General features: G+C 42.1%; 3 protein-coding genes across 3 annotated transcripts in view; 2 read left to right on the forward strand and 1 right to left on the reverse strand.

The window, feature by feature from the left end:
- rgs7a (regulator of G protein signaling 7a) overlaps positions 1 to 4,704 on the forward strand; it is a 63,784-nt gene extending 59,080 nt beyond the window's left edge. The window contains exons 13-18 of the mRNA XM_079560485.1: positions 348 to 458; positions 538 to 663; positions 2,303 to 2,489; positions 3,198 to 3,287; positions 3,883 to 3,919; positions 4,543 to 4,704. Coding sequence (XP_079416611.1) covers positions 348 to 458; positions 538 to 663; positions 2,303 to 2,489; positions 3,198 to 3,287; positions 3,883 to 3,903 — 535 coding nt within the window. The 3' untranslated portion in view covers positions 3,904 to 3,919; positions 4,543 to 4,704. The remainder of the gene's footprint in view (positions 1 to 347; positions 459 to 537; positions 664 to 2,302; positions 2,490 to 3,197; positions 3,288 to 3,882; positions 3,920 to 4,542) is intronic.
- A 2,280-nt stretch (positions 4,705 to 6,984) lies between these two features.
- LOC306965313 (gremlin-2-like) lies at positions 6,985 to 15,968 on the forward strand. The gene is made up of 2 exons (XM_079559645.1): positions 6,985 to 8,051; positions 14,942 to 15,968. Exon 2 carries the CDS (start codon positions 14,943 to 14,945, stop codon positions 15,489 to 15,491), a length of 549 nt encoding a protein of 182 aa, XP_079415771.1. The 5' UTR covers positions 6,985 to 8,051; position 14,942; the 3' UTR covers positions 15,492 to 15,968.
- Positions 15,969 to 16,064: 96 nt separating this feature from the next.
- fmn2a (formin 2a) overlaps positions 16,065 to 23,241 on the reverse strand; it is a 41,029-nt gene continuing 33,852 nt past the window's right edge. The window contains exons 14-17 of the mRNA XM_079559643.1: positions 21,082 to 21,133; positions 18,653 to 18,802; positions 17,009 to 17,090; positions 16,065 to 16,809 (exon numbers count right to left, since the gene is read on the reverse strand). Of these exons, the coding sequence (XP_079415769.1) occupies positions 16,783 to 16,809; positions 17,009 to 17,090; positions 18,653 to 18,802; positions 21,082 to 21,133 (311 nt within the window). The 3' untranslated portion in view covers positions 16,065 to 16,782. The remainder of the gene's footprint in view (positions 16,810 to 17,008; positions 17,091 to 18,652; positions 18,803 to 21,081; positions 21,134 to 23,241) is intronic.

Consider the following 23,241-nt stretch of genomic DNA (forward strand, 5'->3'; position numbering starts at 1 on the left):
CTTGAGGATGGATGGGGAGCACAGTGGCATTAGTGGTGTCAGGACCAGGGCAGTCCGATACACTTCTATTGTGCTGTCTGCCCCGTCTGATGGAGGAGCATTCAGCACAGGCTTGTCCGCGGTTTGTCCTGGGAATTCCTTTGAAACTCCATTTGGTTCACTCCAGTCTGCTCGCCGCGAGATTTCTTTCACTTAAATTGCTCTGAAGCTAGCACTAAGCTTTCAATAAATAACCGGACAGTTCGGTCTGAAAGGCGGTAATAGTGTCGAGAGATTGTCGGCAAATTGTTGTAGCAGGTAGGCTTTTGAGCAGCTCACAAATAATGTGCTTTTTCTCCCGAATCCAGTTTAATTGGCTACACAGAGCAGTACCTTGAATATGACCCGTGCCTCACGCCGCCCGACCCGTCCAACCCCTGGATCTCAGACGACACCACATTATGGGAACTGGAAGCCAGGTGATAATGAGCCTGATACACTTATTATTTTTATTCTCTCTATGCTTTGTTGACACCGTTTGTTGTTGTGTTGTGACAGTAAGGAGCCGGGGCAGCAGAGGGTAAAGCGATGGGCCTTTGGCATCGATGAGGTCCTGAAAGATCCCGTGGGGAGAGAGCAGTTTCTCAAATTCCTGGAGTCTGAGTTCAGCTCAGAGAATCTCAGGTAAACAAACAAGCAGTACATACAAATGAGTAAATACTTGGCAACCTGTCCATGATAGCATGTAGAATAGCTTACAGAGAGCGCAGTACCAAGCGAAGTGTTCCAACAGAGCTGCTCTGTAAAAGGTTTGGTGCGATGGTGTTCTGTGCTACAGTGAGTGCTGATTTCATCCCCTGTTTCGTTATTACCGCAAGCACACAGTCACTGCGGCACACGTGACAGACTGGGGAGGATTTAATTCACACTTTACGCACCTCCCACGGACGCACACTCACACACAGACGAACACATGAACACAATCATGTAACAGCGAGCACTCACACCTTCTTTATGAAAAACATCACGCTTCCACAGGGTCTGCTCTGCACATGCCCGGATGATCCAACTTGAAGTGAGGTGAAGTCAGGCATGTCTGCAAAAGCTAAAGCAAAAAATGAAAATCACATTTTCTCATAGTGCCGAGTTTATAAGCAAGTTTCACAAAAATTTTATCCAGATGCAATCAATTAACCAAGGCCAAAAATCCCCCCTGGTAAAGAGTAAGTAAAGAGTAAAATTCCGATATTGGGGATTCATGCCACCCTCCATAAACTCTAAGTAGCATGTGGTCCTGTCCTGGGTTCACTTTGAGGGTCTAACCTGGTTAAGTGAAAGAGCAAAGCGCTGGTGGAGGCAGCTGTTTAAAATATTCAGGACTACAGCTGTGCACCGTATAACTCAGGTGCTGACGCTCTCTGTAATAGGGTTATTTATGGTAAGAGGAACACTGCAGAGTATTAACTGTGCGCAAACACAATTACACGACTGCTTTCATGGATATGTTCATATGTGATGAGGGTAAAATCACAGCCACATCATGAAGGCTACATCATAAATATCTATTGATTATATGGAGACGTGTACTGCACTGCATATCTACTTGTAATAATTACCACAGCAAATACTTTTACTGAGATGATTACTATAAAACAATATACTCTAAAGCAGGGGTGTTGCACTCTTTTTGGGTCGTGGGCCGAAATTCAGCCCCCACGGCAGGTCACGGGCCGCCATATTTTGTAAAGGACTGTGGCCTAATAAATAACAATGACTTAAACTTATTAAGCTTTATCAAAGTCATTATTCATTTACTCCACACTATGTGGCGGTAAGTTACTATTGTTGCCACAGCCGCCCTGGGCACACTGACCATTTACCACATGGCTATAATATGCTGTTTATATCCTGACCTCTCATTATGACAGTGCCCTCTGCTGGACACGTGTGGAATTTTTAAATTTAACTGCCCCCTAATGGCTGGAGTGAGCATTCTCTATATTTAAAAAAAAAAAAATCCATAAATCTGAACAGGAATTGGCTAGAGACATACTTTTTTCCCCCGACATACTCAAAAATTCATGCTCTACAAAGGGCCACATTAAATCATCTGGGCCTTGTGTTTGAAACATGTGCTCTAAAGTAAAACCCATGTTTACTTGTTTTCAAGGGGCCATTGCTTGTACTGTATCATTTAAACTGAAAGTAAACAGATGCTGCATTAAAAAAAGAAAACATAGAAACCTTGAAATTATTTAATCTGGGCATTAGCGTAATTGATTTTCATGCCTTATTACTCATTTTGCGCACTTTGTTTGTTCAGGTTCTGGTTAGCGGTCCAAGAGCTAAAGAAGCGTCCCATCAGAGAAGTTCCCACACGGGTGCAGGAGATCTGGCAGGAGTTCCTGGCTCCAGGAGCCCCCAGTGCCATTAATGTGGACTCCAAGAGCTACGACAAGACCACCCAGAATGTCAAAGACCCGGGACGGTACGCATTCGAAGACGCACAGGTGAGGAGAGAGAAATCGGACTACTTTTGTTTTATATGATTTCTGTGTAAACTGTTACCCAAGCTGTCTGACTTACTCCGTGTATTCTGTGAAGAGTATGACAGTCAGGTACTGCTCCATAAAGGTTGGATTTCCCCCTTCACAAATGCCATATTATTGGATTTGCAAGTAATCTACAGCTGTCTTCTCTCGAACTCAAGGAAATGAACGGGAACATACTCACATTCTTCTTTCAGGTTTCCTTTCGCTCTGTTTGTCACTCTTTGACATTGCATTCCAAGGGGGCAATGCCACACTCCTGTACTTTGTATAGCAGTAGTCAACTGGTTTTGTGTCAGAATCCACAATCCTCCTTGGATAGCAAGCCGTGACTAAAATAAGACATAGATTCACCATATACTGTATATCATTCATTCATTCATTCAATCTTTATTAAGGACACAAGTGAGGACACATGATCCATATTTATAATGTAGAATACTGTGTTTTCCCTCAGATTATTGTTGATATAAGCATTTAATAATTCTAAACTTGAAACCATTATCAAACAACTAGCAGCTAAGCCAGAGTGGGTATTGTTAGGAAAATAGTTTTGTTAAAAACACACATATTGTCCTATGTATGAAAGCAAGCAATTTAACTTGCAATATTGCTCAGGGAAACTCTTAGACATTGATTAGAAACATTGCGTCTTCTATCTTCTTCCAGGAGCACATCTACAAATTGATGAAGAGTGATTCTTACAGCCGTTTCATCCGTTCCAGTGCCTACCAGGAGCTATTACAAGCCAAGAAGAAGGTAAACGCATCACCATTCTCAAAATTACGTTTATGTTTTGCTATTGAGACTACAATCATCCACGCTTTAGGCTTTCAGTGTGCTTACAATAGCTTTCCCAGCGTGCAATTTCTGTGCAAACCATTTTCAGACATATTTGCGGCTATTTGGTTTAAATTACTTTCATGGCTACTAGACTAATCTCCAAAGAATCCACTTTTCTGAACTTTCGAGTCTCCCTTGATTCCCACACACTTGTGAGAATTCCAGTGTGGCTGGATGTTTTTTGTTTTTGCCGAGTGGAGTAGATAATGTGTGGGGGGAAAGTGGATTTGTATGGGGCTTGTAGCAGCAGTAAAGGCATTGAAGCTGTCACAACATGATGAATTATTTAGAATTAAAGAGGATATATTTGTGCTTAAGAACGCTCTCCCACACCTTGCACTCTGTCACGGTGGGAAGATGACTGCATAAGGAATCGCTGGTGTTTTGGGGGGGAGCTGCTTAGACTTTTGGGTAGACAGCAAGTTTGTTTTTCTTTTCCAAATCAAAAATAAAACCGTGGTTAGGGCCGGTATTGACTCCATGTATTCACTTTGTGTTCTCTGTTTCACAGAAAAGTAAGAACTTGTTCTGAAGGTCGCTGCTTCCAGGTAACTACTTTACTTTCACCTGCTGTATGCCTTTACCTAATGTACAGTAGCTAGCACTCCTTTTTTGTTTTCTCTCATCATTAAATTGGGGCAAAGTCAACTTTTTCCAAACTTTTTAGCATGTTACGATGTTATCTCTAATCAAAAACATACCTGGAGTTCGAGCCATCAGCACATCTTTGAGTAATCTTTGAATCTCCTCCTTTTCCCTAACAGTTCTCTTGAGGTGCTTTATGTCCTGATCTTAAAAGAACACAGTTAAAAGCCTAACATAGTGCAGAAAAGTTCATATGTATCAGACCTTGGAAGCTAAGCAGGGAAGGGCCTGGTCGGTACTTGGATGGGAGACCGTTTAGGAACACAAGGAAGCCTAGCGAATGTAATGCGTGAGTGAGTGAGTGGTGGTCGTCGGAGGGGCCGATGGCGCAGACTGGTTGCCTCGCTTCCGTCAGTCTACCCCAGGGCAGCTGTGGCTACAATAGTAGCTTACTACCACCGAGTATGGAGTGAATGAATAGTGCAATGTAAATATGTATGCGTCTTTGAGTGTCCAGAAAAGCGCTATATAAAACCAATGCATTATTATTATTATTATTATTATTTCTTTGCTTTCCTTCGTCCAGGTCACACCAACAGGATCTACGAGGCTGTCCAATCATGTGCCATCAAGCTAAACTCAACGCCATCTCTCTCTCTCTCTCGCTGTGGGATGTGGGGAGTAGAGTCGTGTCTTCATATCTTCATCATGGTCTGTCCATCTGCTGTGGGCCCACGGGGCAGGAGCCGGGCCAGTGTGTGTCTGTCGTCCACGGGATGTTGCATGTCCACCAGGAGAGCAGCGCTCCTCCCTGTCTCTCCGCACATTAGATATCTCCAGTCTTTCCCCGCTGGCCGCTGCTTGGCCCGTGTAGGGACATGGATAAACTGGCAGTAGAGATGTCATCTGAGGACTTCCGATACGCCGTTCCAGCTTTTCCATCGGAACGCCGGGATCTTTAAGCCCCTCGTTCACTTCCAGCTCCGACAGATGATGTCAGAGAGAAAAAAAATAAAAAAATAATGAGAACATTTTAGTGAAAAAAGAATACAGCAGCTAAATACAAGTCATCATGGTTCGAGGTCACCAATATTTTGTCACGCTATGGGAAGTGTTGTGTGCAGAATGAATATCCAATATATATACATGTATATTATGATTATTCTTATATTTATTTATTGTGCATTTACTTTGCTTTGCATTTTTTTCTTGCACTACAATAATTAGCACATATTATTTCCATTGCACTTGTAAAGTCACATTTCAAAAACTGCAAAAATGCGTCTCCAGTCTCTTATGTAAAGCATAATTCTTTGTTATTCTCCTGCATTTATTTTTATACCATATTTACAAACACTTTTACTTACTTGTACTATTAAAGTTCCCCCTCTATCTGTTTCTGTGGTGTGAAGGTGTTTTCTGACATGGCACGTGTGTATGTATGGAGGATGGAGATTTTTCAGTTGCGTTTGATCTCAACATTTTTAATGAAGTAACAATCAGACAAATGGAGACGACAATTCATCCTCACCTTTATTCACTATCATAGGAGTAAATGGTCGCATTTATATAGCGCCTTTCTACCTGCTATAGGCACTCAAAGCACTTTACATCAAGGTTGTAACCACTCACTCATTCACACAACAATACGCACACTGGAGGCAAGGTGAGAGAAGTGTCTTGCTTATCAACATAACAACAGCATGCATCCTCACAAGATGACCCGCTCTAGCATCTTCGCCACCGTCGCCCCAAAGTCACCAGTTATATTTTGGTTTTCGGAAAAAATAAGCAAAATGTACAGTGGGAACCAGATGTTTAAATACACTATATGAAAAGATTTTTTTTTTCTCATTGTCTGACATGAAACCAGAATTAACTCTTACTTTTTGAGGGCAACTAGAATTTTCTAAATTATTTCTATTTGCTAAATGTCAGAAGAATGAGAGATAGATTTTTATTTAGAAATGTTTTTGTTACTTTGTTATTAAGTCAGAAGTTTACATACACTAAGATTACTATACCTTGAAACAATTTGGGAAAGCCCTGTACCGACATGGGCTGAGAGGGTCCTCTGCCAGGAAGAAGCCAATTACTCCAAAAGAAACATCAAAAAGCCAGTTTGGAGTTTGCAAATAAAACAAAAATAAAGACTTTAATTTTGGAGACATAGCCTGTGGTCTGATGGAGAAAAAATGAAAGAATTGTTTGGCCATAATGACCATCGTCACGTTTGGAGGAAAAAGGGGGAGCCTGAGAACACCATCCCAACCTAGAAATGTGGCGGCCGGTGGCAGCATCATGCTGTGGGGTTGTTTTGCTGTGGGACAGACTGGTGCACTTCACAAAATAGATGTCTATGTGGAAATATTGGAGCAACATCTCAAGACAATAGCCAGAAAGTTAAAGCTTGGGCGCAGATGGGTCTTCCAAATGGACAATGACGCAAAGCACACTGCCAAACTGGCTACAAAGTGGCTTAAGGAAAAGTCAATGTTTTGTAGTCAGTGGTCATCAGAAAAATCCCGATATCAATCCAGTTGAAAATGTGCAGAAAAAGCATGTGCACAGAAGATGGCCTACAAATGTGTCTCAGTTACACCAGTTCTGTTTGGAGGATGGACCAACATTCCTGCCAACTATTTTGAGAAAATTGTGGAAGGAAATACAAAACGTTTGACAAAAGTTACACAGTTTAAAGGCTTTTGGCTTTGTAAAAAGTAATATAAAACATGTAGAAAATGTTATTGGCATTTAGCAAATAGAAATGATTTTGAAAATTCTTGTTGACCTAAAGAGGTAAAAGTCAATTCTGGTTTCATGTCAGACAGTGAGACAAATAATGCATATGTGTCTTTTTTGTAGTGTTTGTAAACATCTGGTTCCCACTGTAAGTATGGATCTTCTGACTGGTTGAGGAAGTTAAAAGTATCATTTTGGCTCAATTTGGCTAACGTTATGTAAAATATATTTTAAAAAATCTTGTGACGTTCACCCTCGACTGGAAGAGGCGCATGTCTACTACTCCTAAAATACTTCCACAGGCATTTCTGTTTTCCACCGCCAGAGGGAGATGTTCTATTTCCCACCACCTTTTGACCACCACGCCGCTGATCCCAGCTGCAGTAGACGCCGCAGACTCGCTGTGACAAATGAAGTTTTGTCATGCGAGTGTGTCATCACTGTCTGCTACTTTCAAGGGCTTTTTGTATGCTCTGTTCCACTTGAGGTTTTCTCTTCTTCTCTCAACGTTTCAGCTCTTTTATCCACGGACCACGGGTGACAGACAGTTTCCAGCCTCAATATACCCAGTGGTCAGCATTGTTTGAGCCACTGAGCTCAACATTATCATTGTCCCGAGGAATGCTGCGTTTTCAAAGTCAATTCTTCAGTCTGGGGGGGTGGATGTGGACATTGATTTATGGTGCAGCGGACTAATCTGATTCCAAAATGGGCTGCCTTTACTATGTGGTCTCAATGCTAATAAGAAAGGGTTTAAAGTTGTAAAAAAGCAGTCTGTTTTCTAACACAAGTGCCCTGTATTGTCCATGGTTGTCACTCAGACGCGTAAAAACTGGGATAGGGAACAAAGGCATTGTCATTTTGATAGGCCTGGTTCCTGATGGATGGATGGGTGGGATGGTGTATAAAAAGATATCAAAGAAAACAGCAACAAGAGAAAGCGAAGGAGGGACAGGGAGAGGGGAGAAAGTGAGAGAGCAGTGAAGCTTGGTTTGATTCATACAATAGCCAGGGCCAATAGGAGACGGCCTCCCAGTCTTGAGGAGGGAAGGGGCTGGTAAGGGCTGCACAATAAGGCAGAACAGTGCAGTCAAACCTCACTCCACACAGGACAAATGGATGCAATGTGACTCAGGGAGAGCTGGACCTCGACATAGATAAGGGAACAGTGAGAAGACTTGGGGCGCTGACTTCGGAGGGGTGAAAAGTAGCCGAGGTGGAAGCACACTGAGGATACTACGGGCTATGTTGCCATGGAAACCACGAGCTGGAAGTGGACGCAAGGACCAGTGAAGGTGGACAGTCAGCCCTGAGCGCATCCTCGAAACGATTCTGTCAACGCTCAGCTGGGAGGTAACCAACTTTTTTCAACTTGAAACTCTCCAGATTGTGAACAGAGATTGGTTTTGAAAATTGAAGCCTCATTGTATCTTGAAGTCCCAACTTTATAATCCACAAGTCAAGCCTAATAGAATGCAAACTATGGTCTTAATTTGCGGTCTCAATTGAATAATAGATAAATACAATAAAAGTCTTTAAAACTGTGGATACTTCATATGTTGCTCAACATCATTTGTAGCAATTTGTGGACTTGTCTTGCTACTTTCTCTCATTTTTTGGCTGAATATTCTCCTCAATTTGTGTCTCAATACGTTAGGTTCAACCCCATTCTCTAACATTGTACCAACATACCCGTAGTGTCTTGTAATTCAAGTATTCAAGTAGCCCAGAATTTACTTCTAATTCAATTCCTAACTTCCAGATTTGATCAGTGAACTCCAAAAGTACAAATGAAAGAACTTGGCAGGAGGCAAACTGACATTGAGTCACTGAGTGCAAATGAGTAAGCACAAAGCCATGTAATTCCAACAACAGTAATTGAACAGATATTTACCACCCCTGCCGGCAAGCAAGAGTTTGTTCCCAGTGAGGCAGAGGGAAAACATGGGCCTCGGAGGTGAGGCGCTGTATGGGGATAAAAGTGTCTCCACAATGACTATAATTAGTGGTGTGATTCTCTGGGAATTAGCGACGTGAGCGAGAGAATTAGCCGGCGATGACAGTGCCAGATTAAGGTGTTGCTTAGTTTTTCAGCAGGAGAATACATAGCACACAGTGATGGATGGGCTAAAGCTATGGTTGATAGCTGTGATGGTGAAAAGTGTATATGTAAAGTGTAAGATAGTCAAGACACTAGACTATATGCAATGTTATTACAAACCCCTCTAAACTTAATTACCAAAATTATTTCTTACTAAATGTAGAGAGTACTATATAGTATTTTGCATAACACTCAGAATTGCCACTTATTGAATAGCTATTGTATATATTATGCCTGTTATTTCACATCTTGCTCCACAATTGTGGCCATCACTGACACTATTACTATATCTCTTTGACTTGCGGCCACATACATAACTTTTACCTCTATCACTATCCACTTAAATAAGTAAGTAAGGGCTTTATTTGTCATTTTACAACCATACAACAACATTTTGTTCAGGTGTTAGTCCTGAGCCACTGTGACTTAGCCGCGCCGCCACTCTGGGTCAACCTGACCAGCATGTTTTTGGAAGTAGAGGAAACCGGAGCACCCGGAGGAAACATGGTCGGCTGCCTTCAGTCTCCTCTGATCCTCTGAAACGGTGCACCGACTCCTGGGTTTGTCCCTGTTTCAAAGCGTGGTGTCCTGCACTGGTCAGCTCCTCCACCTCCTCCTTTCTTTTCCTCCTGTGCAGCTCCCTCCACTCCACAACAGTCTTTCACCATCTTCTGGGAAAAGCGTGCTTCATCTGCCATAGAAGTAATTATTTCTTTAATAGCTCACTAGCTCCTCAACTCTATGCCAAAAATACTGTCATACAAGTAAACAGTCAGTTGGTGAAATGCATAAAATGCAAGACTTTTACTCCCTAAAAGCTGACTTGATTTGTCCATGTACAGGCACAGGTACATGTAGCTACTTTTCCACTGCTTCAGTGTGTGAGAACAATGTGTGAGCGTGCGTGCTGTGGAACTGAATGCTGCTTGGAGTTGTGTTCCTGATCCGTCTTACTGGCCGGTGACTGCACCTCCTTGTACAGGCCCGACTCTGATGTCAAAGAGGATTTAGCGCACAGACACATTTCAGTTTCTTAAGCAACACAAATCGCTACGCCATAATCCCCTAAAGACAGCCAAACGGGCATTTGATAGAAGGCCGTATGACATTCTTAACCCATGGAGCGCAGGGGGAGGGCTGTAGGCAGTGGTGGGCCAGTGGAGGCTGAAGTCTATAGAAAAGTGAATGCAGTTGCATTATAAGGATAAAAATGGAATTGGAGGTAGTTCCAGAGATTCTCAGGAACAGATGGCGCTAAATATGTGTTATTTATAGTATCTATTGTCTTGGCTAAATCAGATTCTTATGTGAAAAGTGACTCTATTTTAACTGAATGTTTCATAAATTTGCTTCTAAGAGTTCTTTAAATAACGTTTAGGTGTCCATTTGACTGTCATTTAATTAAATCCTGCAAATGAGCGATACTTTGTTTCCTTGTGACTGTGTGGAAAATACCTGCCAAGTAATAATAAGGTTTGGAAGCGTGAAGCTTCCAAACAAATTATGTTTAATATCAGCGGCTCAACTCCAAGCTCCTCCCAAGTCACAGCTTGAGCTTCACATCACGTTGTAGCAGTGTCTTATTGTGACTACTTACAGTACCTACTGTTTTAACATGCATGGCAGCGCTTAGGAATTACACAATATTACAAAATGTTGGTAAAATGACTTTGATTCTTTAAATTTTGTCTTTGACTTGATTTCTCAGATTTAAAGATGATAAAGGTTAAGTTTTTTTTAAAGGCAGTTTAAAGGCACACTGCGTAACATTTTGGATTCTACTGTTGCCAGCAAATCAAACAACATATTCCTAATGACCAACTAGACACAGACAATTATTTATATTTTTTTGCGCTGGATATTCAAAGAACTGATTTGGATGAGGACCTAACCTATTTAAATCTCATATTTGGCTACCTTTAGTAAACATATCCACGGAAAAGCTGGAGACGTCCTCACTCACAGTCAGGTCTTAGGAGAGGTGAGCCGCTCACAGCAACATGTTTGTTTGCTGTAATAAAATGAATGCTGTAATAAAATGAATGCTTGTATTTTAATGAATATTGGGTGAAATGTTAAGGGGTGTGGCTTTAATCAATGCGCTAAATACAAAGACAAAAGACCTGGGTGATATATTGTGGCTTCTTACATATAAACGATAATTTGGCGATATATTGTGCAGTTTTAGTTCTCTCCAAGCCTTTGTTTTGTTTGAACTGTATTGCCATAGATTTTCTTCAAATCCCAATGTCTTTAGCATCCTAACAAATATTGACACCAAAAAATGACACAAAATATCTGACCACAACAGTTTCCTCATAGTCCCACAGTGACTCTTTAAGTGTAAATGACTTCTGTTTGTAAACCGCTGCACTGGGATTATCACCTGATCTGAAATACGGCTCTATAAAGCCATCTCTAATTACTTCAGATCCCACTCTCCGCCGATTTGTGCCGGCGACAGTGGCGTGTCAACTTTGCATTCTTGCCGGTACTTGGGAAGCATTTTACTGCTATCTGGTGAAGTGAGTCATTATCGAGATGGATTACGGATTGTGACAAATGGCTGTCCCGAAGTGCCTTGTGGAGCCTCCTGGTCATGTTGCTGGCATTGAACCCGCATCCCCCACCTCTTCAACTGTTAATGAGCCAGCAGTGGAGCATAGTTTGGGAAACTGCAATCCGCAAATACAGATAATGACATGGTTCCTTCTGGTGTAATTGGTCTGCAGTGAAAACATTTGATTTAGCCCTTTTCCTCTCTGTATCCTGCCTGTGTGCGCGTGTGGTCATATGTGTGTAAGCTGGGGCTGGAGCTGCACGCTGAATTAAATGTGGTTCGGCTGTAATTAAGTGCACTTACAGGTCTGTGTGTGAGACTTTCTGACGCACCCATAATTGAGGCATCAGGTTTTGTTTGTTTTAACCTGCCTTTGATGGAGACGTGCTGGGAAGACGTTTCACAAGGCTTTAGAGGAGCTGTGTGTACATGGTGAGGGAAATGTGTCGGGAAACAATCCACACTTATTAGAGTACATATTATTAAAGTGTAATTACCACCAATTAACAGTATTCTGCCAACTAAATGTACATGAAATTATTACCTATTCCCACACATTAGGGAAGTACATTTGCGGGGAAAAATACCTATTGAATTTCTCTAGTATTGCAGTTGCAAAATCAAGTCAAGGTTCCGTTTACTGAAGACATTTTGATCAGCTCAGGACCATAAACTTTTCACAGCAGACAACAATTTAAACTTGTAAAGTATTGCACATGGTTTATTGGAGGCTTTCTACATAAATAAGAAGACCCCATAGAGACAGGTATTTTGGGTATTTTGCTGTTTGCAGAGGATGTACTGCCTAAATAGTTGCAGTCTTTGCAATTTTCTAATATATTAGTTTCTGTCTAACATATGTATTGAAAACTATTAGTTATTGTACAGGCAAAATGTGTTTAGATCACATGTTATTGTTATGTCCTTGGCCAAGTGTGTGTTGCTTTATATTTTTTCATTTGAACGTCCCTCAGAATTCAGATTCAGAATCTTATTTTCAGGAGAGTCCTTGCCCTATAGTCCATATTTGTGTGTGTGAAGTGAATGAATGATGGACGAAACGGTAAAGCAACTTAAAGTAGAAAATAGCAACCGTGAATGCAACATATCTTCATTGTTAGCGTTACAGCATTTTTCGTTTTGAGGTATTACCTAATAATTTAAGATTACAATAGTACCGCTAAAAAGTGTGGGTTTTCAACACTGGAAAGAGAAACGACCGGTTAAGATCGCACTATCATTATCTTGTTTGAAAATGGAACAATTGCTACTCATGCAACACACTGACTCCAGCATAAAACATGGGATTGTGCAAAACACAACAGAACAATTTCCCATTGATAATAGCTGTTGTTTTCTTGCTCAGCACTTACTGATACGGGTGATTTCATTAGAGGTCTGAAATTTGGAACCAAGGTCTGTTCCAGTTCAGTGGAGCGTATCCCTCAAGTATTTGCGGTTGTGCTGAAACATAACAGTGTGTTGGTGGACAGTATTAGCGAGAGCGAGTCCGGTGCCACAAAAACCACCGTCTCCTTCCGTCTGCGAGATGACGCGATGATTAGTGCGTTTGTCGACCAAATGGACAGATCCTAAGGCAAATAGAGACAGATGGAGAGGAATAAAGATGAAGAACTGACAAGCGGAAAGACACATATAGGCTATAGGCTCACCGTAGGTCATCATTGGGCTATCATTACCCCCAAACCTCACTATCTCCCAACCACTAACCTCCAACCAACGCAGCCCACCGCCCCCCTAACTTTTCCAGAAAACCTCAGACCGCAATTTGTCTCTGGGCAGAGATGGATGAGGGAAGGCTTGGCAGAAGGCACTAGGATTCTGCTTAGGCTGAGAGGAGAGAAGGAGAGGGGCTATCCATAGGCCATCTATCATGTGCTTATATACACAATCAGTCAAGTCTTCCCCGGAGGGTCCCACAGGCGGGCTCAACAGGGTGCTTCCCCTGCTCCGAGACATCCACAGAGAAGGCAAAACCCAGCAGACACAGAAGCAAAATATGCTCTCGTAGACGCACTAAGACAAATGAGAGAGTGCGGCACATGGAAAGACTATAGGAGATGGTGTAGGGTCGTGACCTGGTGAGGCAGGAGGTGGTTGGATCCCCCGACCGGATTCGGTTATTCTAACCTCCGTCTAATGTGTGTGCAAGAAAGCATGTCCGAAACATTTAGCTTGTGGTCATGCATGTTCCATTCTGACTGTTGCTTCAAGGGTCACATGTATGATAAGTGTAGATGGTAAATTAGGGAAGTTTACATGACGTATCAATCCGGATTCAGAATAAACAGTGGTGCATATATCTCATGGGTTGGGATGTCAGCAATGACGAGAACTACTGTATGAATGGAAAAAAAAAAATGTTTCCTATACCAAGACTTTGGTGGTGAATGGAAGATGGATAGGTGGAGGTGGTTATTGATTCTGCTGTTGTTGTAGAGATGAGGGCGAAGGAGGGTTGGTAAGCAACAAGTTGGCAGATGATTACCTTGTTGTTTTGTTTTTTAAAGTAATTTAATGTATATGAAAAATGTATTGTCTGATACTTATTGTCACGACATCTACACATGCAGCACTGTATGCAGAAGGGCAGCTGATTTCCAATGTAGCGTTCACAGTGATATACTCACACGAGGCCACAGCTGCCACAGCCCCTGCTCAAGGGCAGAAGACTGCACTAAACAAAGTGGATTATGATCAAGTCGTTTGTTCCATGTCACAGTGAGTTGCAGGTTCAAGATGAAAGAGAACAGACAAATTTGCACAGCAAAGACGAGTCTGTGAAGAGGTGCAGCCAATGGCCTTGAGGTACTTTGCTTCTGTCAGACTTTCTTGATGTCATGCGATGCTTGTCAGGAGCAACATCTGCTGAAAAGATGCTTGAGTGATTGTCAAATATGTGCTGGCACAAACACTGACGGCCCTCTCAGACCTTCTGACGCTCACAGCACAACGTTGAGAATCAGTTGTGCATCTCTGTGGACACAAGAGTCTGTGGCTTTCATGGTCACTATGGGTCATTAGTAGTTCATTTTGCTCTATTACTAAAGAGTGGAGACTGGACTCTGGAGGGGCACTGTACGCCCCCCATCTCTCCCCTAATAACATGCAGATGGCCCCTCTAATGCCTGTTTACATATCTGTGGCATAGTTCATGACTAAAGTAAGCAAAGCCCTAATTATTTTACCCGGCGACGGGACCAATAAAATCAACTTCCCCTTCTCGTTATGGCTGTTTAAATGTATCCTTTGATGGCAGCTTTTGTTTATTTTTGAAAGAGTTGCGTAGCTGAGAGGAAAGCAAATAGAGATAATGACACAGAGATGCTGACAAATGAAGGCCCTGCTGATTGATTCATTTCCTCATGATGCCTGTGAGACTACAGAACACAAGCTACATGCAGAACCAACATGAACAGGGAATGGTAATTATATGTTTGCAGTGGGTGGCTGTCTTGTAATAACTTATGCCTCACAAAGGTAGTTATAGTGAAATATGTTTGCGTAAGTACAAATCTGAGTTCTTACTTTTAAAATATTAATGACTGTTTTCTCTTGCAGAATGCTGTGGAGACTCACACTTCCTTTCCTGCTGGCGGGGGTGCTCTGTATCACCGCGGAGACCAGGAAGCCCCGCCCACAGGGCTCCATCCCTTCCCCGTACAAGAGTAAAGGGAACCTGTCATCAGAGCGCCAGCGCCTACTACAGAAGAAGCCTGAGGTGCTGTCCTCCAGCAGAGAGGCCCTGGTAGTGACTGAGAGAAGGTACCTGCGCCGGGACTGGTGTAAAACTCAGCCTCTGAGGCAGACTGTCAGTGAAGAGGGCTGTATCAGCCGTACAGTGGTCAACCGCTTCTGCTACGGCCAGTGCAACTCCTTCTATATCCCTCGGCACATGGGCCCCAGCTCTGCAGGCTCAGGGAGGAAGCACCACAACAAACTGCAGGAGCCCTTTCAGTCCTGCTCCTTCTGCAGACCTCAGCGCATCACTCAGCTCACAGTGCAGCTGGACTGTCCCGGTCTACAGCCACCTTTCAGGCATCGCAAGGTCCAAAGAGTCAAACAGTGTCGCTGCATGTCTGTGGACGTCAGCAGCCATGGCAAACTCTGAGAATCAGACACACTGTAACACAAAGTACCTGTTTATGAAGACTTCATGTGTCAGAGCAATGAACAAAGTTACTGAACTCAAGGCTCGAACTGTGTGAGCACCCTGTGCCTTCTATAACAAAACCAGAGAAGAGGCTGGTGTCGATACAAATGTAAAGACTGAGCTGATTTTATGAAGTAACAGTGCTTTTCAGTGGCTGGTTTAATTACAGTTGTCATGAGACTACAAAATCTCAGTGTCACCTTTATTTTAAAAACGTTTGCTTTACACAGTTCACAGCAAATTGTGTTACTAAATCAATAAAATATGTGTTACAAGGAAGAGATAAAAATCTGATGTCCTGTGGCACTCGTCTGCTGGTGGCCTCTGGTGTATATGTAAAATATGTGTGGAGGAGGTGCAATTGCATGTACTGTACTGTATACAGTACAAATATTTGATATGCGAGTGTATATGAATGTAAAATATATTAAATCTATTTCATATACTTTTTTTCATTGTGTATTTATGTGCCATTCCCAACAACATAAATCAATAATATTTATTTTTTAAAAAGTATTTAATATTGTGGTATTGCACAAGAAGGTCACATTTTCACAATCTGGAGGTTTGTACGAGCAAGCAGGGGTAAAAGACTGCTTATAAAGATAATGTAAGCAAGATCTTTTGATTTATCTAAAGTTACAACACTTTAGACAAGCACAAACAGTCAGAAGGGAACTATACATTATTCAAAACATACTTGGTCCAACTCCTTAGTAAACACAATAGTCCAATGTCCCACGATTTCCCTCTATGTATAGGCCCCATAAGTGCACACTGTCCTATAGACAAATGACTGCGTAATAAGGCACGTAATGTATGGCTCTGTGTGATCTATTCTCACCACATTACTATAATTCAGGCGGCTGTGCTTCTCTTCCCCAGACATGTAAACGTACGACTCACTAAAATAGCTCTGTATAAAGTACTGGAGAGTGCTTCTGGAGCCATTTGATTGGTGCATGACATTAATAAATCGTGTCAGCTTAACGGCGTCCTGCGGTTGGCATATTTCACTGGAATTACAGGGGCACTATCAAAGAACACTGAAGCGAGCGCACTTTTTCATTGCAGCATCAACATTATATCCACTTCGAACTGGCTCACAATAAACACCGGCCCTAAATCAATTGAAAACAAACACTTGGGGTAAATAAATGTTGTCAAAATGACGTATGGTTTGTGTCAAGATTGTCTAAACAGCACAAGTGCAAAAGGATGCTTGATGATCATTTTCCACTTTCCGGCGTCAGATCTTCTGGCCCAGCTTGGCTTTCTATGGGAGAAACAAAGCAACACATCTGGATTATTTAGAGCCCCGGTAAAACTGGCACGGCGCTAAGAAGCCAGGTGGCGGTACTGTGGAATGGATCTCGAGGGTTACAAGGCGATTTGCACCGAGGGAGACGTAAAGAGTGAACAGGTAGTGGTGGAAATGGGTTTTTAAACGACCACAATAAAAAAACAGAACGTACTATTCCAGTTGCATGTTTGGGTTTCACGTTGTAGGAAGCCTTCTCCTTGGCCTGTTTGAAACATTCCTCTGCCATTTTGACCCTGGAAAATGTACAAAATTGGGAAAGCACACTAATTATAAGACACTTGCCTGGCCAGTTCCTCTTTTTACAACAATGTGCAGGAGTTGTTCATCTGTTCTTCAGTAGGAAAAAAACAACTGTGTGAAGGCAACTGATGAAGAACTAATGTATATAATGACCACATGTGATAACTCGGCCATGCGTGAAGAGAACAGTACATACATGTGTCATTTAGGTTGACAACTTACCAGTGCAAAACACCACATGTCGAATGAAATGAAATGATAATCTCTTAACCACTCACCTGAACCAAGTACATTTTTCCCAGTTTGACAATACCCAAATCTAAAAGCGTCTTGAAAAAAAAAAGCTTTGATAGAGCAGCAAAAATGACAATATTCCCCAAAAAAGTGACTAAAATGTGCCAAAAAACAACACGGCCAAAAAAAACTGCAAAAACTCTACAAAAACGCTTCAAAAATTGGACAAAAATGTGGTGACAACACGACAAAAACTGTTAGGATCAGTTTTTAGGCCTTATCTTTCAAATGAAGCATTACACTGTTGCTCCCCAGTCGAGAAGCTTTAGAGATTTGGGTAAAGCCAAACTGGAGAAAATGCACTCGGTTAAGGGGTTTAGAGGTTAAGTTTAAGTTATACAATATAGTCCCTGTAGCGAAATTATTACCATTCTTCAGTGCTACCTGGGCAACTTGTGGACCACCATAGGCCAGGAAGTTGGTGGTTTTAGCTGATATTTTATATGTACATACTGTATTTCTATGTGAATGGAAATAAATACTTCTGTTACTATTATATAAATGCTATTAAAGGAGTCCGTCTATCATTCTGCACAGTGCTTCACCAGAAGGTCAGAAAGTTTACTGTTTTCAATTCTCGACATTTTGTCAGGAAATGTATCCTTATTCCATCTTTATTTGGCATGATGGGCCAATTATTGTTTTGTCAACGTAATGAATATTATCTTCATGCTTATCAAACGCCCGAAAGCCAAGTAAGTGGTGAATGTGCTGTTCTCATTAGGGGTGAGGACACTGATGTGGGTCACTTCACCTCTTTCCTTCATGAATGTGTATGAAGTTGATCTAATCTCCAAAAGCACAAAATGTACTGTAAAACAGGACAATGTGCTGCGGGACAAAATGTAAAAGTTGGTCAATTTGTAATGCTTTAAAATAAATGCCAAAGCGAATTTCCACATGAACACAGCTGGCACTATACGGATATGGATATAAGAAAGTTATCCCAGCATATACTCTGAGGCTATTTGGCTTTGTCTTAATATGTTATCCATCATAGAATAGTTTTCTATTATAATTCAGTCAGTCATGAGTTTTTGGTTTGAACCCCTGGTCTACTGTGAGTGAATCCTTAAAATTATTTCTCATTAAAAGAAAGTTAAACTGAAAACTATTGCTAGTTTGCTGTGATAAAATTGTGGCACCATTGAATGTCTATAGAATTCTGTTTTTGCTTTCTTTTCCAATGTCCTAACTCATTTGAAAGTGAGATTGTCCCACATCAGTCATGTTTTGTCTGGGCGGGCAGGCCTATGCTTACCTCTCCTGTAACATCAGCTTGTTCTGCCTCTTCCACTGCTCTTTGAAATCGGAGGAGAACTCGTGCCAAATGGAGAAGAACGTGTTGGGGGAGACCTCCTTCTCTCCCGCTTTGGGTTTGACTGAGAACGACACGCTGAGCTCCAAGAAACTGCGGGCACAAAACATTTCCAAACTCCGGTTATTGTGAAACCTATGAATGTTAATCTTGGTATAACGTGCCTGTCTCTGGTTTCGTGGCCTAGTTTGTTGAAAGTGCAAGGCAGTGATGGTTGTGCGTTTTGCTGCAATCCACAGATGAATGTCGTTTGAAATCAATAACTCTTTCCCATATATAGCGATGCCATTCTCTGAAACGCCATTAGTGCTGCATATTGTGATGTTTAACCATCAGTGTATATAATAAAACGGGACATACAAGAGGGAGATGTCACGCGTACAAGTGTTAAATGTGGCGGCCATTTGCAGTGGATCAATAGAGAGACAGGTTTGGTCTGCCTTTGTTTGGAGTGTGCTATAGGAACACATTCTTTGGTGGCAGTAACAGAAGCCCGGAGCCAGAGCTGTCTACTTTCTCTGGGCTTAGATAAACAAGGCAGACACCACACTAGGGGCCTCTCGTCAGCTCTGAGCACTGGCACCACGCGATGCACCTACCAGTGTAACAGGAGTAATCGCCAGCACAAAATATTGACAAAACAGCTGGATTAGGTTTCGGCACTGCTGCACCAATAATATCCGTCCATCTTGTTTCACTCCCAGGCAAATTCTCCACTGAATTGTCACGTTTACAGCAAAACAGTCATCTTAGCTTTTTTGTTCTTTTTAAGAAAGAATGTATAATGCTTTCAGTAGAGAATTAAAACCAAAAATGTATATACATATTTTTTACACAATTTATGTGCAATAAAATACAACCATTTATTTAAGTATGGGTATCTTTACAGATTTCCTTTCCTTGACTCCAGGTAGCCGGACATGCGATTTACATACAATAGGTCCTCTTCTGAAAGCTTTATTTTAATAACTCACAGCAATATAGCATTGCGAGTGTCTAGCAGATCATTAGGGCAAATTTGATGTCATTGAACATTAAAGCAGAACTAAGTAACTCGTGCCCCTAGAGGCCACAAGCGCCACTGCAGGTGTCGTAGCATGCAACAGTTTTTTACTCATTATATGTCCGTGAGAGAAAATACAACGCAGACAGAAAAGACAAAGGGAGAGAGGGATATTTACATCCAATTACACAATAAAGATAATTGTTTTCACTCAAATTTGGCTGTAAATACTGTTTAAGTGGTGCAAGCCCGCAGTTAGCTTTACCCGTTAGCTACTTCTTCGTGATTCTATTAGTGTATTGGTGCTCCGGGTCAGAGGAGGGAAAGCTGCAAGTGTGGTTTTCTGATCAGAGACACCAGGGGGAGATGAAAGACCCTCCAATCATCCTATCAACATTTGTATTAAAGGGATATTTCAGGATTTTTGACATAGGGCCTCAGTGTTGCTGATTTCTGGAGATTTTTTGTTGTTGTAATTCATGCAGTTCTTATATTTGAAGAGTTTCGTGGCGCTAGGCTTGTGCTAGGCTAGCACATTTCTATGGTATCAGCTACACTGCATTAAAAACAGTCTGACTATTTTCTAGCAGATCACTCCGCCGCTGCGTGGCTTATACAACCACGAAGCTGATGCTGCTCAAATACAAGGTACTTTAAATGCAAAATGGTTAAAATTACTCTATCAACACAGACATTTATATCGTTAGTCTGGCGTTATAAGTGATTTGCCTCAGGTGCACTGTGGAGCGGGTCAGGCTGTTTTTAATGCAGGCTAGCTGATATCATAGAAATGCCCTAGCCTTGCATTAGCCTAGTGCCACGAAACTCTTCAAATTTAAGAACTGCTCGAATTACAAAAAAAATATCTCCAGAAATCAGCAACACTCTGGATAACTAGGAAATTAGGCCCTATGTCAAAAATCCTGAAATATCCTTTTAACCCCAGAGGGACATGAAAAGTATTTATTAAGGTAAACAAGTTAGCCTACTGAGTACTGCTTTAATGGCTTTGCGACACATGTGTCACAGTGTGGCAATAAATGCAAATGTTGTCATTAAGATACATCATTAACAGTGTGCAACAGCATGCCCACTCATAGTCATTCTACTGCTTATACTATTTTGGATAAAGAAACACAAGAAGGACACGCACCTGAACAAATCTAGTTTCAAAGCTGAAGTGGCGGCAACTCTGCATTATATCTACCGTAATAAGAAATGCACAAGTGAAACGATTAGATCTGTTTATCTCATCTCCACAGACTGTCTCTTGTACCGTTGTGGCTGTCTCCTCCCGTGACGCAAGAAAAGCCCATTCACATTTTTCAGGTAGTGAAGACATGTGAAGTGTTTTTAAACAAAGACTCACATCTTCTGAGTGTCTGCCAGTTGCTTGTCCTGCGTCTCCAGGTCTGTTTTGGCTGTGAAAGGAAGCGAGAGATTGATTAAAGGAAAGAACGCTTCTATCGGTAAATACGGGATTAAAATATTTCCTGTCGCGTTAGGCAGAAGCATCTTTCACCTCCAGTGCAACAAGTATACACAAGAGGATTCCATATGTCACCATTACTTAAAGCTGCAGGCATCCTCTAGGTCATCGCAGTGCCACCCGGTTACTGAGTGTCGGATCGTCCCGCTCTTGCACAACTGACAAATGAGTCCAGCAGATCGTAACACAAGTGCGTCTTTGTGTAGACTTAACTTCCAATGGAGATGGATCACTGTGTGTTCGTGCATTTATGAGCATGTGTGCGTGTGTGCGCGTGTGTGTGTGTGCGTGCGTGCGTGCGTGTGTGTGCGCGCGTGTGTGCGTGTCTGTGTGTGAGTGAGTGCCGAATACCACAGGGAATGAAATATCATGTGCACATTAGCAGATCTCCAACACAGCAGCAATCTCAGAAGGGATCATTTTGACTGGGATAAATTATGATAGTAGTCAAAGTGGAATATGATTCGTCAATCCACAAGGTAGTGTTCCTCCTGAAGCAAGTCTACACTCTCCTCGTTCTCTCCTCTACTTGTCAAAAGCTGTCTTTAGGCGATGCATAAATTTATTTTTAAACATCCAATTCCTCCCTCCAAAGGCCTGTAAGCCTCGCCTCACTCACCTGTCACATGACCAAACTGACCTCTGACTTCCTCATCAATTTCCAAGACACACACGAAAGAGGATAGAGGAAAGAATCTTTCCTGGCACCGACGCGTGTTCTTCTCTTATCCCGGGAATATCTGGTTGCTATGTGTAATTGAAGCCAGAACCACATCTAAAGATCTGAGTCGAACCCACTGGGAGCAGTACTGTGCTTCACCATTCCACTGCATTAAATCACTATGTACCTCAGCCGGGTCTGGCCTGCTGACAGCTCATCAATGCATGATGACAAATCAGTCAATGAGACACAAGAGCCTTGATGAAATATCAAAATAAGTCCGTACTGTTGAGAGGAATGAGTTTATTCATCCTGAACTGTGCCTGTACTTATAACAATACCTGGTTTACTATACTTTTAGTATAGTAGAGTAAATAGAGATGTACTGACAGACAGATTTAACCTTACATTCACGTACATAAAATAGGATTAAGATTGGTCATTTTATGTAATACGCTTTTTGGAAAGTTGAGGGAAAGTTTCTGTAACTTGTCAAAGGACTGCGCCAGCTGCTTTATTTTCCTGAGAGACCAAGAAACATAACCCTGGCAGTTTTGCTTCTTTGTTCTGTAATGCTATCTTTAACAGTCTCTCCCATATTTACTCAGCTAAATACCAATTATACAGCTTTAATAATTCAGACATGGCGGCACATTGGCTGAGTGGCGAGCACTCACGTCCCAGACCATGTGAGGCCTTTCTGTTTGGAGTTTGTATGTTCTCCCAGTATCAAGATGGGTTTTCTCTTTTCTCTTCTCTCTCTGTGCTCCAGTTTCCCCATCAACATAAATCATGTACTGTAAGTAAGTAAATAAGTGCTTTGATGTCAACAAAAAAGTGTTCAGGTGTTAGTCCTGAGCCGCTGCGACTGAGCCGCGCCACCACTGTGGGCCTATCTGACCAGCATGTTTTTGGAGGTCGGGGAAACCGTAGCACCCGGAGGAAACCTGACTGGTTGCCTTCAGTGCATCTCTCAGAAACGGTGCAGCACCTCCTGGGTTGTCCTGGTGTGTCCCTGTTTCAGAGCGTGGTGTCCTGCACTGGTCAGCACCTCCACCTCCTCCTTCCTCTTCCTCCTGCGCAGCTTCCTCCGCTCCACAACAGGCTTTCACCATCTTCTGGGAAGAGCTTAGAAGTTAATCTGTTTTATTCTCCAGCAGACGTCCATTAGCCAGGACAATGGTAGGGATAGAAGGCATATGTGGCGTAGGTAGCAGTCCTTGCCAAAATTATTTCGGGCCCTCCAGCGCTGTAGTCGCATTGAAGAAAAGATCATACGTAGAGGACAAACATTTTTGCAATGATTATGAATTATGATTGTCCTTTCCTATGCAGAGCCATGATATGAAAACATTTGAATTGACCAATGTAGTGCATCA

Source organism: Gobius niger, assembly GCF_951799975.1.
Source record: "Gobius niger genome assembly, chromosome: 7".
Lineage (NCBI taxonomy): Eukaryota > Metazoa > Chordata > Actinopteri > Gobiiformes > Gobiidae > Gobius > Gobius niger.